This window comes from Chiloscyllium plagiosum, unplaced genomic scaffold (assembly GCF_037043375.1).
Source record: "Chiloscyllium plagiosum isolate Xiang-an unplaced genomic scaffold, Cpla_swu_hap1 HiC_scaffold_35, whole genome shotgun sequence".
Classification (NCBI taxonomy): Eukaryota; Metazoa; Chordata; class Chondrichthyes; order Orectolobiformes; family Hemiscylliidae; genus Chiloscyllium; species Chiloscyllium plagiosum.
In genome coordinates, this window is record NW_028270173.1 from 29,398,349 (window position 1) to 29,421,173 (window position 22,825).

The window sequence follows — 22,825 nt, forward strand, 5'->3', positions numbered from 1 at the left end:
GGTCCGACAAGCAAGACTTTAGAAAATACTTATTCACCGGCTGTGGGCATTCTTGGCGAGGCCACCAGTTATTATTTATCCCCAGCTGCCTTTGAGAAGGAGATAGTGAGGTGCCAGGGATGGACAATAAACACTTGGACCAGCCAGTGATGTCCACATCCTGTGCACGAATATACATACAAATATGTATTTTAAAAAGTGATATCGCACTGTACGGGACATCACCCTAACCCTAGAATCAGAGAGGCCTGTGTGTTCACAGACAGACCCATCTTCTCCTTTCACCCCAAACTCCATTCCCCTTTCCCAACACATTCAAGGTGAAGGAAAACTGCTCAGACCTCAAGATAACATAGCCGTTCAGAAAGTTGTTGCTGTTTGTCAGTCGAAATGGCTCACTCTGCATTTGGACCGTTTGCCGTTATCGGTCAGTGCACTGAGTATGGGAGCTGGGAGTTCATGTTGCCGCTGTACAGGCCATTGGTTAGGCCGCTTTTGGAATACTGTGTTCAGTTCTGGTCTCCCTGCTATAGGAAGGATGACGTCAAAATTGAAAGGGTGCAGAAAAGATTTACAAGGATGTGGCCAGGATTGGAGGGCTTGAGCTACAGGGAGGGGCTGTTTTCCCAGGAGCGTCAGAGGCCGAGGGGTGACCATGTAGAGATTGATAAAATCACGAGGGGTATGGAGAGGGTAAATAGTCAAGGTGTTATCCGTTGGGTGGGCGAGTCCAGAACTAGGTGCATGTAAGGAATGAGCTGCCAGAGGAAGTGGTGGAGTCTGGTACAATTATAACATTTAAAAGGCATCTGGCTGGGTACATGAATAGGAAGGGTTTAGGGGAATATGTGCCAAGTGCTGGCAAACAGGACGAGATTGGGTTGGGATATCTAGTTGGCATGGACGGGTTGGAGTGAAGGGTGTGTTTCCGTGCTGTATGACTCTATAACTCTACATAGGGCAGTGGGAAAGAGGGTGAAACACTCACATTCAGCTGCAGTTCCAGCTTGTTGATCTCCTCACTGGCCTGGTTAAGGTGTTCAAGTTCCTCCTGGGGAAAAGAAGGGGTAGTTTTGGTTAGCTGAGAGGATCAGTGTATGAACATGAGAAATATGAGGTAGTTCATGCCTTTGAACCCACTCCACCATCCAACAAGACCAAGGCTAATCATCATCTTCAGCACCATTCCCCTTCAAGATCCACGTACCCTTCAGTGTTTTTAATATGTACAAATTATACATTGGAGCCCTCAGGACACACAATATGAAAACCGCAAAGCCGCCTGGGTCGCAGAAATTCAGAAGGCTCCTCCATGTGAAGAAATCATTCCTCACTCAATCCTATATGGCCTATCCCAGGGACACCACGACACTGTAACTCACACACACCCAGACTGCACCCATACAGGGACACCCCGACACTGTAACTCACACACACCCAGACTGCACCCATACAGGGACACCCTGACACTGTAACCCACACACACCCAGACTGCACCCACACAAGGACACCCCGACACTGTAACTCACACACACCCAGACTGCACCCATACAGGGACACCCTGACACTGTAACCCACACACACCCAGACTGCACCCACACAAGGACACCCCGACACTGTAACTCACACACACCCAGACTGCACCCATACAGGGACACCCTGACACTGTAACTCACACACACCCAGACTGCACCCATACAGGGACACCCTGACACTGTAACTCACACACACCCAGACTGCACCCATACAGGGACACCTCGATACTGTAACCCACACACACCCAGACTGCACCCATACAGGGACACCCCGATACTGTAACTCACACACACCCAGACTGCACCCATACAGGGACACCTCGATACTGTAACTCACACACACCCAGACTGCACCCATACAGGGACACCCTGACACTGTAACTCACACACACCCAGACTGCACCCATACAGGCACACCCTGACACTGTAACTCACACACACCCAGACTGCACCCATACAGGGACACCTCGATACTGTAACTCACACACACCCAGACTGCACCCATACAGGGACACCCTGACACTGTAACTCACACACACCCAGACTGCACCCATACAGGGACACCCTGACACTGTAACTCACACACACCCAGACTGCACCCATACAGGGACACCCTGACACTGTAACTCACACACACCCAGACTGCACCCATACAGGGACACCTCGATACTGTAACTCACACACACCCAGACTGCACCCATACAGGGACACCCTGACACTGTAACTCACACACACCCAGACTGCACCCATACAGGGACACCCCGACACTGTAACTCACACACACCCAGACTGCACCCATACAGGGACACCCCGACACTGTAACTCACACACACCCAGACTGCACCCATACAGGGACACCCCGACACTGTAACCCACACACACCCAGACTGCACCCATACAGGGACACCCCGATACTGTAACCCACACACACCGAGACTGCACCCATACAGGGACACCCTGACACTGTAACTCACACACACCCAGACTGCACCCATACAGGGACACCCCGATACTGTAACTCACACACACCCAGACTGCACCCATACAGGGACACCCCGATACTGTAACTCACACACACCCAGACTGCACCCATACAGGGACACCCTGACACTGTAACCCACACACACCCAGACTGCACCCATACAGGGACACCACGACACTGTAACCCACACACACCCAGACTGCACCCATACAGGGACACCCCGACACTGTAACCCACACACACCCAGACTGCACCCATACAGGGACACCACGACACTGTAACCCACACACACCCAGACTGCACCCATACAGGGACACCCCGACACTGTAACCCACACACACCCAGACTGCACCCATACAGGGACACCACGACACTGTAACTCACACACACCCAGACTGCACCCATACAGGGACACCACGACACTGTAACTCTCACACACCCAGACTGCACCCATACAGGGACACCCCGACACTGTAACTCACACACACCCAGACTGCACCCATACAGGGACACCCTGACACTGTAACCCACACACACCCAGACTGCACCCATACAGGGACACCACGACACTGTAACCCACACACACCCAGACTGCACCCATACAGGGACACCCCGACACTGTAACCCACACACACCCAGACTGCACCCATACAGGGACACCCCGACACTGTAACCCACACACACCCAGACTGCACCCATACAGGGACACCCCGACACTGTAACTCACACACACCCAGACTGCACCCATACAGGGACACCCTGACACTGTAACTCACACACACCCAGACTGCACCCATACAGGGACACCCCGACACTGTAACTCACACACACCCTGACTGCACCCATACAGGGACACCCCGATACTGTAACACACACACATCCAGACTGCACCCATACAGGGACACCCCGATACTGTAACCCACACACACCCAGACTGCACCCATACAGGGACACCCCGACACTGTAACTCACACACACCCAGACTGCACCCATACAGGGACACCCCGACACTGAAACTCACAGACACCCAGACTGCACCCATACAGGGATACCACGACACTGTAACTCACACACACCCAGACTGCACCCATACAGGGACACCCCGACACTGTAACTCACACACACCCAGACTGCACCCATACAGGGACACCCCGACACTGTAACTCACACACACCCAGACTGCACCCATACAGGGACACCCCGATACTGTAACTCACACACACCCAGACTGCACCCATACAGGGACACCCCGATACTGTAACTCACACACACCCAGACTGCACCCATACAGGGACACCCCGACACTGTAACTCACAAACACACACACCCAGACTGCACTCATACAGGGACACCCCAACACTGTAACTTACACACACCCAGACTGCACCCATACCGAGACACCACGACACTGTAACCCACACACACCCAGACTGCACCCATACAGGGACACCCCGACACCGTAACTCACACACACCCAGACTGCACCCATACAGGGACACCCCGACACTGTAACTCACACACACCCAGACTGCACCCATACAGGGACACCCTGACACTGTAACTCACACACACCCAGACTGCACCCATACAGGGACACCCCGATACTGTAACTCACACACATACAGACTGCACCCATACAGGGACACCCCGACACTGTAACACACACACACCCAGACTGCACCCATACAGGGACACCCCGACACTGTAACTCACACACACCCAGACTGCACCCATACAGGGACACCCTGATACTGTAACACACACACACCCAGACTGCACCCATACAGGGACACCCCGACACTGTAACTCACACACACCCAGACTGCTCCCATACAGGGATACCCCGACACTGTAACTCACACACACCCAGACTGCACCCATACAGGGACACCCCGACACTGTAACTCACACACACCCAGACTGCTCCCATACAGGGACACCCCGACACTGTAACTCACACACACCCAGACTGCACCCATACAGGGACACCCCGACACTGTAACTCACACACACCCAGACTGCACCCATACAGGGACACCCTGACACTGTAACTCACACACACCCAGACTGCACCCATACAGGGACACCCTGACACTGTAACTCACACACACCCAGACTGCTCCCATACAGGGATACCCCGACACTGTAACACACACACACCCAGACAGCACCCATACAGGGATACCCCGACACTGTAACCCACACACACCCAAACTGCACCCATACAGGGATACGCCGACACTGTAACTCACACACACCCAGACTGCACCCATACAGGGTCACCCCGACACTATAACTCACACACACCCAGACTGCACCCATACAGGGACACCCCGACACTGTAACTCACACACACCCAGACTGCACCCATACAGGGACACCCCGACACTGTAACCCACACACACCCAGACTGCACCCATACAGGGACACCCCGACACAGTACCTCACACACACCCAGACTGCACCCATACAGGGACACCCCGACACTGTAACTCACACACACCCAGACTGCACCCATACAGGGACACCCTGACATTGTAACTCACACACACCCTGACTGCACCCATACAGGGACACCCTGACACTGTAACACACACACACCCAGACTGCACCCATACAGGGACACCCCAATACTGTAACTCACACACACCCAGACTGCACCCATACAGGGACACCCCGACACTGTAACTCACACACACACAGACTGCACCCATACAGGGATACCCCGACACTGTAACTCACACACACCCAGACTGCACCCATACAGGGACACCCTGAAACTGTAACTCACACACACCCAGACTGCACCCATACAGGGACACCCCGACACAGTAACTCACACACACCCAGACTGCACCCATACAGGGACACCCCGACACTGTAACTCTCACACACCGAGACTGCACCCATACAGGGACACCCCGACACTGTAACTCACACACACCCAGACTGCACCCAGACAGGGACACCCCGACACTGTAACTCACACACACCCAGACTGCACCCATACAGGGACACCCCGACACTGTAACACACACACACCCAGACTGCACCCATACAGGGACACCCCGACACTGTAACACACACACACCCAGACTGCACCCATACAGGGACACCAAGACACTGTAACCCACACACACCCAGACTGCACCCATACAGGGACACCCCGATACTGTAACCCAACACACACAGACTGCACCCATACAGGGACACCCCGACACTGTAACTCACACACACCCAGACTGCACCCATACAGGGACACCCCGATACTGTAACCCACACACACCCAGACTGCACCCATACACGGACACCCCGACACTGTAACTCACACACACCCAGACTGCACCCATACAGGGACACCCTGACACTGTAACTCACACACACCCAGACTGCACCCATACAGGGACACCCTGACACTGTAACTCACACACACCCAGACTGCACCCATACAGGGACACCCCGACACTGTAACCCACACACACCCAGACTGCACCCATACAGGGACACCCTGACACTGTAACTCACACACACCCAGACTGCACCCATACAGGGACACCCCGACACTGTAACCCACACACACCCAGACTGCACCCATACACGGACACCCCGACACTGTAACTCACACACACCCAGACTGCACCCATACAGGGACACCCTGACACTGTAACTCACACACACCCAGACTGCACCCATACAGGGACACCCCGACACTGTAACTCACACACACCCAGACTGCACCCATACAGGGACACCCCGATACTGTAACTCACACACACCCAGACTGCACCCATACAGGGACACACCGACACTGTAACTCACACACACACAGACTGCACCCATACAGGGACACCCTGACACTGTAACTCACACACACCCAGACTGCACCCATACAGGGACACCCCGATACTGTAACTCACACACACCCAGACTGCACCCATACAGGGACACACCGACACTGTAACTCACACACACACAGACTGCACCCAGACAGGGACACCCCGACACTGTAACTCACACACACACAGACTGCACCCATACAGGGACACCCTGACACTGTAACTCACACACACCCAGACTGCACCCATACAGGGACACCCCGATACTGTAACTCACACACACCCAGACTGCACCCATACAGGGACACCCCGATACTGTAACTCACACACACCCAGACTGCACCCACACAAGGACACCCCAACACTGTAACTCACACACACCCAGACTGCACCCATACAGGGACACCCCGACACTGTAACTCTCACACACCCAGACTGCACCCATACAGGGACACCCTGACACTGTAACCCACACACACCCAGACTGCACCCATACAGGGACACTCCGACACCGTAACTCACACACACCTAGACTGCACCCATACAGGGACACCCCGACACTGTAACCCACACACACCCAGACTGCACCCATACAGGGACACCCCGACACCGTAACTCACACACACCCAGACTGCACCCATACAGGGACACCCCGACACTGTAACTCACACACACCCAGACTGCACCCATACAGGGACACCCCGACACTGTAACTCACACAGACCCAGACTGCTCCCAAACAGGGATACCCCGACACTGTAACTCACACACACCCAGACTGCACCCATACAGGGACACCCCGACACTGTAACTCACACACACCCAGACTGCACCCATACAGGGACACCCCGACACTGTAACTCACACACACCCAGACTGCTCCCATACAGGGACACCCCGACACTGTAACTCACACACACCCAGACTGCACCCATACAGGGATACCCCGACACTGTAACCCACACACACCCAGACTGCACCCATACAGGAACACCCCGACACTGTAACTCACACACACCCAGACTGCACCCATACAGGGATACGCCGACACTGTAACTCACACACACCCAGACTGCACCCATACAGGGATACCCTGACACTGTAACCTACACACACCCAGACTGCACCCATACAGGGACACCCTGACACTGTAACTCACACACACCCAGACTGCACCCATACAGGGATACGCCGACACTGTAACTCACACACACCCAGACTGCACCCATACAGGGACACCCCGATATTGTAACTCACACACACCCAGACTGCACCCATACAGGGACACCCCGACACTGTAACTCACACACACCCAGACTGCACCCATACAGGGACACCCCGACACTGTAACTCACACACACCCAGACTGCACCCATACAGGGACACCCCGACACTGTAACTCACACACACCCAGACTGCACCCATACAGGGACACCCTGACACTGTAACTCACACACACCCTGACTGCACCCATACAGGGACACCCCGACACTGTAACACACACACACCCAGACTGCACCCATACAGTGACACCCCGACACTGTAACTCTCACACACCCAGACTGCACCCATACAGGGACACCCCGACACTGTAACTCACACACACCCAGACTGCACCCATACAGGGACACCCTGACACTGTAACTCACACACACCCTGACTGCACCCATACAGGGACACCCCGACACTGTAACACACACACACCCAGACTGCACCCATACAGTGACACCCCGACACTGTAACTCTCACACACCCAGACTGCACCCATACAGGGACACCCCGACACTGTAACTCACACACACCCAGACTGCACCCATACAGGGACACCCTGACACTGTAACTCACACACACCCTGACTGCACCCATACAGGGACACCCCGACACTGTAACACACACACACCCAGACTGCACCCATACAGTGACACCCCGACACTGTAACCCACACACACCCAGACTGCACCCATACAGGGACACCCCGACACTGTAACTCACACACACCCAGACTGCACCCATACAGGGACACCCCGACACTGTAACCCACACACACCCAGACTGCACCCATACAGGGACACCCCGATACTGTAACTCACACACACCCAGACTGCACCCATACAGGGACACCCCGACACTGTAACACACACACACCCAGACTGCACCCATACAGGGACACCACGACACTGTAACACACACACACCCAGACTGCACCCATACAGGGACACCCCGACACTGTAACTCACACACACCCAGACTGCACCCATACAGGGACACCCCGACACTGTAACACACACACACCCAGACTGCACCCATACAGGGACACCACGACACTGTAACCCACACACACCCAGACTGCACCCATACCGAGACACCACGACACTGTAACCTACACACACCCAGACTGCACACATACAGGGACACCCTGACACTGTAACTCACACACACCCAGACTGCACCCATACAGGGATACGCCGACACTGTAACTCACACACACCCAGACTGCATCCATACAGGGACACCTCGACACTGTAACTCACACACACCCAGACTGCACCCATACAGGGACACCCCGACACTGTAACTCACACACACCCAGACTGCACCCATACAGGGACACCCTGACACTGTAACTCACACACACCCTGACTGCACCCATACAGGGACACCCCGACACTGTAACACACACACACCCAGACTGCACCCATACAGGGACACCCCGACACTGTAACACACACACACCCAGACTGCACCCATACAGGGACACCACGACACTGTAACCCACATACACCCAGACTGCACCCATACAGGGATACCCCGACACTGTAACTCACACACACCCAGACTGCACCCATACAGAGACACCACGACACTGTAACCCACACACACCCAGACTGCACCCATACAGGGACTCCCCGATACTGTAACTCACACACACCCAGACTGCACCCATACAGGGACACCCCGACACTGTAACCCACACACACCCAGACTGCACCCATACAGGGACACCCCGACACTGTAACTCACACACACCCAGACTGCACCCATACAGAGACACCACGACACTGTAACCCACACACACCCAGACTGCACCCATACAGGGACACCCCGACACTGTAACTCACACACACCCAGACTGCACCCATACAGAGACACCACGACACTGTAACCCACACACACCCAGACTGCACCCATACAGGGACACCCCGACACTGTAACTCACACACACCCAGACTGCTCCCATACAGGGACACCACGACACTGTAACCCACACACACCCAGACTGCACCCATACAGGCACACCCCGACACTGTAACTCACACACACCCAGACTGCACCCATACAGGGACACCCCGACACTGCAACACACACACACCCAGACTGCACCCATACAGGGACACCCCGACACTGTAACTCACACACACCCAGACTGCTCCCATACAGGGATACCACGACACTGTAAAACACACACACCCAGACTGCACCCATACAGGAACACCCTGACACTGTAACCCACACACACCCAGACTGCACCCATACAGGCACACCCCGACACTGTAACTCACACACACCCAGACTGCACCCATACAGGGACACCCCGATACTGTCACCCACACACACCCAGACTGCACCCACACAGGGACACCCCGACACTGTAACTCACACACACCCAGACTGCACCCATACAGGGACACCCCGATACTGTAACCCACACACACCCAGACTGCACCCATACAGGGACACCCCGATACTGTAACCCACACACACCCAGACTGCACCCATACAGGGACACCCCGATACTGTAACTCACACACACCCAGACTGCACCCATACAGGGACATCCCGACACTGTAACTCACAAACACCCAGACTGCACCCATACAGGGACACCCCGATACTGTAACCCACACACACCCAGACTGCACCCATACAGGGACACCCCGATACTGTAACCAACACACACCCCGACTGCACCCATACAGGGACACCCCGACACTGTAACCCACACACACCCAGACTGCACCCATACAGGGACACCCCGACACTGTAACCCACACACACCCAGACTGCACCCATACAGGGACACCCCGACACTGTAACCCACACACACCCAGACTGCACCCATACAGGGACACCCCGACACTGTAACTCACACACACACACACCCAGACTGCACCCTTACAGGGACACCCCGACACTGTAACTCACACACACCCAGACTGCACCCATACAGGGACACCCCGACACTGTAACTCACACACACCCAGACTGCACCCATACAGGGACACCCCGATACTGTAACCCACACACACCCAGACTGCACCCATACAGGGACACCCCGATACTGTAACCCACACACACCGAGACTGCACCCATACAGGGACACCCCGACACTGTAACTCACACACACCCAGACTGCACCCATACAGGGACACCCCGACACTGTAACTCACACACACCCAGACTGCACCCATACAGGGATACCCTGACACTGTAACCTATACACACCCAGACTGCACCCATACAGGGACACCCCGACACTGTAACTCACACACACCCAGACTGCACCCATACAGGAACACCCCGACACTGTAACTCACACACACCCAGACTGCACCCATACAGGGATACCCTGACACTGTAACCTACACACACCCAGACTGCACACATACAGGGACACCCTGACACTGTAACTCACACACACCCAGACTGCACCCATACAGGGATACGCCGACACTGTAACACACACACACCCAGACTGCACCCATACAGGGACACCCCGACACTGTAACTCACACACACCCAGACTGCACCCATACAGGGACACCCCGACACTGTAACACACACACACCCAGACTGCACCCACACAGGGACACCCCGACACTGTAACTCACACACACCCAGACTGCACCCATACAGGGACACCCCGACACTGTAACTCACACACACCCAGACTGCACCCATACAGGGACACCCCAACACTGTAACACACACACACCCAGACTGCACCCATACAGGGACACCACGACACTGTAACCCACATACACCCAGACTGCACCCATACAGAGACACCACGACACTGTAACCCACACACACCCAGACTGCACCCATACAGGGACACCCCGACACTCTAACTCACACACACCCAGACTGCTCCCATACAGGGACACCACGACACTGTAACCCACACACACCCAGACTGCACCCATACAGGGACACCCCGACACTGTAACTCACACACACCCAGACTGCACCCATACAGGGATACCACGACACTGTAAAACTCACACACCCAGACTGCACCCATACAGGGACACCCCGACACTGTAACTCACACACACCCAGACTGCACCCATACAGGGACACCCCGATACTGTCACCCACACACACCCAGACTGCACCCATACAGGGACACCCCGACACTGTAACTCACACACACCCAGACTGCACCCATACAGGGACACCCCGATACTGTAACCCACACACACCCAGACTGCACCCATACAGGGACACCCCGATACTGTAACCCACACACACCCAGACTGCACCCATACAGGGACACCCCGACACTGTAACTCACACACACCCAGACTGCACCCATACAGGGACACCCCGACACTGTAACTCACACACACCCAGACTGCACCCATACAGGGACATCCCGACACTGTAACCCACACACACCCAGACTGCACCCATACAGGGACACCCCGATACTGTAACCCACACACACCCAGACTGCACCCATACAGGGACACCCCGACACTGTAACCCACACACACCCTGACTGCACCCTTACAGGGACACCCCGACACTGTAACTCACACACACCCAGACTGCACCCATACAGGGACACGCTGACGCTGTAACTCACACACACACACACCCAGACTGCACCCATACAGGGACACCCCGACACTGTAACTCACACACACACACACACCCAGACTGCACCCATACAGGGACACCCCGACACTGTAACCCACACACACCCAGACTGCACCCATACAGGGACACCCCGACACTGTAACCCACACACACCCAGACTGCACCCATACAGGGACACCCCGACACTGCAACACACACACACCCAGACTGCACCCATACAGGGACACCCCGACACTGTAACTCACACACACCCAGACTGCACCCATACAGGGACACCCCGATACTGTAACTCACACACACCCAGACTGCACCCATACAGGGACACCATGACACTGTAACCCACACACACCCAGACTGCACCCATACAGGGACACCCCGACACTGTAACTCACACACACCCAGACTGCACCCATACAGGCACACCCCGACACTGTAACTCACACACACCCAGACTGCACCCATACAGGGACACCCCGACACTGTAACTCACACACACCCAGACTGCACCCATACAGGCACACCACGACACTGTAACCCACACACACCCAGACTGCACCCATACAGGGACACCCCGACACTGTAACTCACACACACCCAGACTGCACCCATACAGGGACACCCCGATACTGTAACTCACACACACCCAGACTGCACCCATACAGGGACACCACGACACTGTAACTCACACACACCCAGACTGCACCCATACAGGGACACCCCGACACTGTAACTCACACACACCCAGACTGCACCCATACAGGGACACCCCGATACTGTAACTCACACACACCCAGACTGCACCCATACAGGGACACCACGATACTGTAACCCACACACACCCAGACTGCACCCATACAGGGACAACCCGATACTGTAACCCACACACACCCAGACTGCACCCATACAGGGACACCCCGACACTGTAACCCACACACACCCTGACTGCACCCTTACAGGGACACCCCGACACTGTAACTCACACACACCCAGACTGCACCCATACAGGGACACCCCGACACTGTAACTCACACACACCCAGACTGCACCCATACAGGGACACCCCGACACTGTAACTCACACACACCCAGACTGCACCCATACAGGGACACCCCGACACTGTAACTCACACACACCCAGACTGCACCCATACAGGGACACCCCGACACTGTAACTCACACACACCCAGACTGCACCCATACAGGGACACCCCGACACTGTAACCCACACACACCCTGACTGCACCCTTACAGGGACACCCCGACACTGTAACTCACACACACCCTGACTGCACCCATACAGGGACACCCCGACACTGTAACTCACACACACCCAGACTGCACCCATACAGGGACACCCCGACACTGTAACTCACACACACCCAGACTGCACCCATACAGGGACACCCCAATACTGTAACTCACACACACACACAGACTGCACCCATACAGGGACACCACGACACTGTAACCCACACACACCCAGACTGCACCCATACAGGGACACCCCGACACTGTAACTCACATACACACACACACCCAGACTGCACCCATACAGGGACACCCTGTCACTGTAACTCACACACACCCAGACTGCACCCATACAGGGATACGCCGACACTGTAACTCACACACACCCAGACTGCACCCATACAGGGACACCCCGACACTGTAACTCACACACACCCAGACTGCACCCATACAGGGACACCCCAACACTGTAACACACACACACCCAGACTGCACCCATACAGGGACACCACGACACTGTAACCCACATACACCCAGACTGCACCCATACAGAGACACCACGACACTGTAACTCACACACACCCAGACTGCACCCATACAGGGACACCCCGACACTCTAACTCACACACACCCAGACTGCTCCCATACAGGGACACCACGACACTGTAACCCACACACACCCAGACTGCACCCATACAGGCACACCCCGACACTGTAACTCACACACACCCAGACTGCACCCATACAGGGATACCACGACACTGTAAAACTCACACACCCAGACTGCACCCATACAGGGACACCCCGACACTGTAACTCACACACACCCAGACTGCACCCATACAGGGACACCCCGACACTGTAACTCACACACACCCAGACTGCACCCATACAGGGACACCCCGATACTGTCACCCACACACACCCAGACTGCACCCATACAGGGACACCCCGACACTGTAACTCACACACACCCAGACTGCACCCATACAGGGACACCCCGATACTGTAACCCACACACACCCAGACTGCACCCATACAGGGACACCCCGATACTGTAACCCACACACACCCAGACTGCACCCATACAGGGACACCCCGACACTGTAACTCACACACACCCAGACTGCACCCATACAGGGACACCCCGACACTGTAACTCACACACACCCAGACTGCACCCATACAGGGACATCCCGACACTGTAACCCACACACACCCAGACTGCACCCATACAGGGACACCCCGATACTGTAACCCACACACACCCAGACTGCACCCATACAGGGACACCCCGACACTGTAACCCACACACACCCTGACTGCACCCTTACAGGGACACCCCGACACTGTAACTCACACACACCCAGACTGCACCCATACAGGGACACGCTGACGCTGTAACTCACACACACACACACCCAGACTGCACCCATACAGGGACACCCCGACACTGTAACTCACACACACACACACACCCAGACTGCACCCATACAGGGACACCCCGACACTGTAACCCACACACACCCAGACTGCACCCATACAGGGACACCCCGACACTGTAACCCACACACACCCAGACTGCACCCATACAGGGACACCCCGACACTGCAACACACACACACCCAGACTGCACCCATACAGGGACACCCCGACACTGTAACTCACACACACCCAGACTGCACCCATACAGGGACACCCCGATACTGTAACTCACACACACCCAGACTGCACCCATACAGGGACACCACGACACTGTAACCCACACACACCCAGACTGCACCCATACAGGGACACCCCGACACTGTAACTCACACACACCCAGACTGCACCCATACAGGCACACCCCGACACTGTAACTCACACACACCCAGACTGCTCCCATACAGGGACACCCAGACACTGTAACCCACACACACCCAGACTGCACCCATACAGGGACACCCCGACACTGTAACTCACACACACCCAGACTGCACCCATACAGGCACACCCCGACACTGTAACTCACACACACCCAGACTGCACCCATACAGGGACACCCCGACACTGTAACCCACACACACCCTGACTGCACCCATACAGGCACACCCCGACACTGTAACCCACACACACCCAGACTGCACCCATACAGGGACACCCCGACACTGTAACTCACACACACCCAGACTGCACCCATACAGGGACACCCCGACACTGTAACTCACACACACCCAGACTGCACCCATACAGGGACACCCCGACACTGTAACTCACACACACCCAGACTGCACCCATACAGGGACACCCCGACACTGTAACTCACACACACCCAGACTGCACCCATACAGGGACACCCCGACACTGTAACCCACACACACCCTGACTGCACCCTTACAGGGACACCCCGACACTGTAACTCACACACACCCAGACTGCACCCATACAGGGACACCCCGACACTGTAACTCACACACACCCAGACTGCACCCATACAGGGACACCCCGACACTGTAACTCACACACACCCAGACTGCACCCATACAGGGACACCCCAATACTGTAACTCACACACACACACAGACTGCACCCATACAGGGACACCACGACACTGTAACCCACACACACCCAGACTGCACCCATACAGGGACACCCCGACACTGTAACTCACACACACACACACACCCAGACTGCACCCATACAGGGACACCCTGTCACTGTAACTCACACACACCCAGACTGCACCCATACAGGGATACGCCGACACTGTAACTCACACACACCCAGACTGCACCCATACAGGGACACCCCGACACTGTAACTCACACACACCCAGACTGCACCCATACAGGGACACCCCGACACTGTAACTCACACACACCCAGACTGCACCCATACAGGGACACCCAGACACTGTAACTCACACACACCCAGACTGCACCCATACAGTGACACCCCGACACTGTAACTCACACACACCCAGACTGCACCCATACAGGGACACCGCGACACTGTAACTCACACACACCCAGACTGCACCCATACAGGGACACCCCGACACTGTAACCCACACACACCCAACTGCACCCATACAGGGACACCCCGACACTGTAACTCAGACACACCCAGACTGCACCCATACAGGGACACCCCGACACTGTAACTCACACACACCCAGACTGCACCCATACAGGGACACCCCGACACTGTAACTCACACACACCCAGACTGCACCCATACAGGGACACCCCGATACTGTAACTCACACACACCCAGACTGCACCCATACAGGGACACCCCGACACTATAACTCACACACACCCAGACTGCACCCATACAGGGACACCCTGACACTGTAACTCACACAGACACCCAGACTGCTCCCATACAGGGACACCCCGACACTGTAACTCAGACACACCCAGACTGCACCCATACAGGGACACCCCGATACTGTAACACACACACACCCAGACTGCATCCATACAGGGATACCCCGACACTGTAACTCACACACACCCAGACTGCACCCATACAGGGACACCCCGACACTGTAACTCACACACACCCAGACTGCACCCATACAGGGACACCCCGACACTATAACCCACACACACCCAGACTGCACCCATGTCAAAGAACAGAGAGGATTTACAGCCCAGGAACAGGCCCTTCGGCCCTCCAAGCCTGAGCCGATCCAAATCTACTGTCTAAACCCATCGGTCAATTCCTGAGCATCTGTATCCCTCTGTTCCCCACCTACTCATGCATCTGTCCAGATGCATCTTAAATGAATCTACCGTGCCTGCCTCTACCACCTCTGCTGGCAACGTGTTCCAAACGCCCACCACTCTCTGTGTGAAGTACATGCCGCGTGTATCCCCCTTAAACTTTCCACCTCTCACCTTGAAAGCGTCACCTCTCGGTATTGAATCCCTCACCCTGGGGAAAAGCTTATCTCAATCCACCCTGTCTATACCCTTCATGATTTTGTTGACCTCAATCAGGTCCCCCCTCAATCTCCTTTTTTCTAATGAAAACAATCCTAACCTACTCAACCTCTCTTCATAGCGAGCACCTTTCACCCCAGGCAACATCCTGGTAAACTTTCTCTGCACCTTCTCCAAAGCGTCCACATCCTTTTGGTAATGTGGCGACCAGAACTGTAAACAGTATTCTATATGCGGCTGAACCAACATCGTGTACGATTTTAACATGACCTGCCAGCTCTTATACTCAGTACCCCATTCGATGAAGGCAAGCATACTATATGCCTTCTTGACCACTCGATCCATCTGTGCAGCCACCTTCAGGGTACAATGGACCTGCACTCCCAGATCTCTCTGCCCATCAACTTTTCCCAAGGCTCTTCCATTCACTCTAGAATTCACTGTATAATTCGCTCTAGAATTAGTCTTGCCTAAATGCATCACCTCACATTTGTCTGGATTGAACTCCATCAGCCACATTTCCGTCCAACTCTCCAGTCTATCTATATCCTCCTGTATTCTCTGACAGTCCACTATGCTTTCTGCTACTCCACCAATCTTCGTGTCATCTGCAAACTTGATCATACCAGCAGTGCCCTCTTCCAGATCATTTAAGTATATTACAAACAACAGTGGCCCCAACACTGACCCCTGTGGAACACCACTGGTCACCTTTCTCCATTTCGAGAAACTCCCTTCAACTACTACTCTCGTCTCCTGTTGCTCAACAAGTTCTTTATCCACCTCGCTAGAACACCCTGCACACCATGTGACTTCACTTTCTCCACTAGTCTACCATGGGGAACCTTATCAAATGCCTTACCACAGTCCATTTATATCAACATTTATTTATTTACAGTGCATTTATTTACATCAACAGCCCTTCCTTTATCTCTCAACTTGTTCACTTCCTCTTTTAGTGGACCAATCCTTTCTCTGGTTACCTGCTTGCTTCTTATATAAGAATAAAATGCTTTGTGATTTTCCTTAATTTTGCTCGCTGAAGCTATTTCATGACCCCTTTTAGCCCACTTGATTCCTCGTTTAAGACTAATCCTACTCTTTCGGTATTCTTCCAGGGTTTGTTCTGTTCTTAGCTGCCTAGGCCTTATGTACGCTTCCCTTTTCCTCTTGGCTAATTGTACAATTTCTCCTGTCATCCACGGTTCACGAATCTTGCCCTTCCTATCTTTGCCTATCCTGCACCATCTTTAACCGATCTTAGAAAGCCTCCCACCCTTCAAATAGCTGTGTCTAATCCACATTTCCTAGCTCCTGCCTAATTTTGTTACAGCTTAGATTAGATTATTAGATTAGATCAGATTACTTACAGTGTGGAAACAGGCCCTTCGGCCCAACAAGTCCACACTGACCCACCGAAGAGCAACCCACCCAGACCCATTCCCCTACATTTACCCCTTCACCTAACACTACGGGCAATTTAGCATGGCCAATTCACCTAACCTGCACATTTTTGGACTGTGGGAGGAAACCGGAGCACCCAGAGGAAACCCACGCAGTCACAGGGAGAATGTGCAAATTCCACACAGACAGTCGCCTGAGGCAGGAACTGAACCCGGGTCTCTGGCGCTGTGAGGCAGCAGTGCTAACCACTGAGCCGCCCATATAATTGGCCTTGGCCCAGTTTAGTACTCTTCCCTTAGGACCACTCTCTTCTTTATTTATGAATATTCTAAAACTTACAGAATTGTGGTCACTGTTCCCAAAGAAATCCCCCACTGCAACTTCTGCCACCTGTACCCGGCTCGTTCCCCAGTACCAGGTCCAATATGGCCCCTTCCCTCATCAGACTATTGACATACTGCTCTAGAAAACTCTCCTGGAAGCTTTATACAAATTCTACCCCATCCAGACCTCTGACACTAAGTGTATCCCAGTCAATGTTGGGAAAGTTAAAATCTCCCATCACCACTACCCTGTTGCCTCTACATCTTTCCATAATCTGTTTACCGATTTGTTCTTTTACCTCACGCTCACTGTTGGGAGGCCTGTAATACAGCCCCAACAGTGTGACTGCACCCTTCTTACCTCTCAGCTCCACCCATAATGCCTCACTACCCAAGACTGCCTCCTTTAGCACAGCCGTGATATCGTCCCTGACCAGCAATGTAACTCCACCCCTCTTTTACTTCCCTCCCTGTCCTGTCTGAAGCGTCTATATCCTGGAACATTTAGTTGCCAATCATCATGCCCTTCCTTCAACCAAGTCTCTGTGATGGCAATAACGTCATACGCCCAGGCACCAATCCAAGCCCTACGTTCATCTGCCTTACACACTATACTCCTTGCATTAAAGTCATTGCATTGCAGGCCAGCAGTCTTTTTGCGCTTCACTGACACTGTCAGATACTTTGGATCACTTGTCAGACAGGTCTTCGAGACTCCACCCAGGCCATTTGCACCATCTTTGATCTCCCTGCCTATAAATTCTCTGCCTGTCTGCTTCCCATCCTTTCACCTGATGAAGGAGCAGCGCTCCGAAAGCCTGTGATTTCAAATGAACCAGTGTGCAGCGCGACATCTGACCTTGTTCACCCCAGTCCAACCCTGGCACCGCCACATCATCACTGAAGGGGGGGTCACAACTGCAGTGGAAGGAGGTCAGAGAGGGCGGAGGGAGTCGCCCTCACACGTGGCGATGGCGACCAACTAACAAGACCATACAAGACCTGGGAACAGAGCTAGGCCATTCGGCCCATCGACTCGGCTCTCCCTTTCGATCAGATCACGGCCAACCTGATAAAAACTCAACTCCACTCTCCTGCCTTTTCCCTGTAACCCTCGATTCCCTCACTGAGGGATCGACCCTCATCGGGGTTTGGAAGAGTGGGAGGCCATCTTGTCAGAGGATTTAAAATTCTGAAGGGTTGGGGGGGGGGGTTTCACAGTGCAGATGCTGAAGGCTGATTCCCCTCGTTGAGGGGAGGGTCGAGGATCGGGAGGCACAGTTTAAAGATGCCTCACTCAAGAGGGCCGGAGGAGGAAATTCTCCTCACAAGAGGGGCACTAGACTTTGCAATCCTCGTTCCCAGAGAGTCAGGCCATTGGACAGATTTTCTCAAACCCTCCCTGACATTTCCTGATTTTTATTGCGTTATGAATTTTGGTTTGGAGCTGTGAACAGTGAGCAGGTGAAGGGCAAAGTATAGGCTTTGGATTGACAAGGGAGTCATGGTTTGGGGGGGGGTGGGGTGGGTGCAGACTGGAACCAGATGAATTATGGGTGGGCATCGAGGGGCCAAATGGCCTGTGCCCAACTGTTTCGCACTCTCAGATGAGAGAATCATGGAATGACGCAGCACGGGAGATGACTAATCCTGCTCGTCATTCGTTCAATCAGTCACACGTACTGATTATTTTGTTTCCCCTAAAAATGCTGCGGTTTCTGCCTACTGTTAAATCAGGATGTACGGTCCAGCTAGCAGCAACCCGCTGTGCAAAAATATGCCCCACTCACGCATTCTCCCCTTCTTTTACAATCACCTCGGATCCAGGATTCATCTTCAGCGCCTGGAGGGGCGGATGAACGTCCCCCTGGGCTGAAGGAGAAATGCATGATGGGAGCTCCAATTGCTGAGCGATTCTGCCAACTGAGCCACAGATCTCACTGCTGGTTCAACAACCCCAGAGCTCCGAGCGACTGGCCGAACGGATTGTCCCTCTGAGCGCTCACAACAGGTGGGCTGCAGCCTGTATGTTGTCCTGCACTGGTAAGACCCAAAATCTTCTCCCCCCCTTCACAGTCAGACACCGGGGCAGCCTGATCCCAGTCAGGGCGAGATTAACCATCTCCCTCTCCCCCCCTCACAGTCAGTCAGACACAGGGGGTCAGCCTGTTCCCAGTCAGAGGGAGATTAACCATCTCCCTCTCCCCCCCTTCACAGTCAGACACAGGGGGACAGCCTGTTCCCAGTCAGGGGGAGATTAACCATCTCCCTCTCCCCCCCTCACAGTCAGACACAGGGGGACAGCCTGTTCCCAGTCAGGGGGAGATTAACCATCTCCCTCTCCCCCCCCTCACAGTCAGACACAAGGGGGCAGCCTGTTCCCAGTCAGGGGGAGATTAACCATCTCCCTCTACCCCCTTCACAGTCAGACAGGGGGGCAACCTGTTCCCAGTCAGGGGGAGATTAACCATCTCCCTCTCCCCCCCCTCACAGTCAGACACAGGGGCAGCCTGTTCCCAGTCAGGGGGAGATTAACCATCTCCCTCTCCCCCCCTCACAGTCAGACACAGGGGCAGCCTGTTCCCAGTCAGGGGGAGATTAACCATCTCCCTCTCCCCCCCTCACAGTCAGACACAGGGGCAGCCTGTTCCCAGTCAGGGGGAGATTAACCATCTCCCTCTCCCCCCCTCACAGTCAGACACAGGGGCAGCCTGTTCCCAGTTGGGGGGAGATTAACCATTTCCCTCTCTCCCCCTTCACAGTCAGACACAAGGGGGCAGCCTGTTCCCAGTCAGGGGGAGATTAACCATCTCCCTCTACCCCCTTCACAGTCAGACACAGGGGGGCAGCCTGTTCCCAGTCAGGGGGACATTAACCATCTCCCTCTCCCCCCCCTCACAGTCAGACACCGGGGCAGCCTGTTCCCAGTTGGGGGGAGATTAACCATCTCCCCCGCCCCCCTCACAGTCAGACACAGGGGCAGACTGTTCCCAGTCAGGGGGAGATTAACCATCTCCCCCTCCCCAGTCAGACAGGGGGTCAGCCTGTTCCCAGTCAGGGGCAGATTAACCATCTCCCTCTCCCCCCCTCACAGTCAGACACAGGGAGGGCAGCCTGTTCCCAGTCAGGGGGAGATTAACCATCTCCCTCTCCCCCCCCTCACAGTCAGACACAGGGGGGCAGCCTGTTCCCAGTCAGGGGGAGATTAACCATCTCCCTCTCTCCCCCTTCACAGTCAGACACAGGGGGACAGCCTGTTCCCAGTCAGGGGGAGATTAACCATCTCCCTCTCTCCCCCTTCACAGTCAGACACTGGGGCAGCTTGTTCCCAGTCAGGGGGAGATTAACCATCTCCCTCTCTCCCCCTTCACAGTCAGACACTGGGGCAGCTTGTTCCCAGTCAGGGGGAGATTAACCATGTCCCTCTCCCCCTTCACAGTCAGACACTGGGGCAGCTTGTTCCCAGTCAGGGGGAGATTAACCATCTCCCTCTCTCCCCCTTCACAGTCAGACACTGGGGCAGCTTGTTCCCAGTCAGGGGGAGATTAACCATGTCCCTCTCCCCCCCTTCACAGTCAGACACTGGGTCAGCCTGTTCCCAGTCGGGGTGGTGGAATTAACATCTCCCTCTCCCCCCTTCACAGTCAGACACTGGGGCAGCTTGTTCCCAGTCAGGGGGAGATTAA

At 54.7% G+C, this 22,825-nt stretch overlaps 1 protein-coding gene across 1 annotated transcript in view; it reads right to left on the reverse strand.

Annotated features, from left to right (window-relative positions):
• Positions 1-22,825, reverse strand: part of LOC122541168 (SH3 domain-binding protein 5-like) — an 83,122-nt gene that overhangs the window by 32,089 nt on the left and 28,208 nt on the right. Inside the window, exon 2 of the mRNA XM_087979443.1 lies at positions 989-1,051. Within this exon, the coding sequence (XP_087835569.1) occupies positions 989-1,051 (63 nt within the window). The remainder of the gene's footprint in view (positions 1-988; positions 1,052-22,825) is intronic.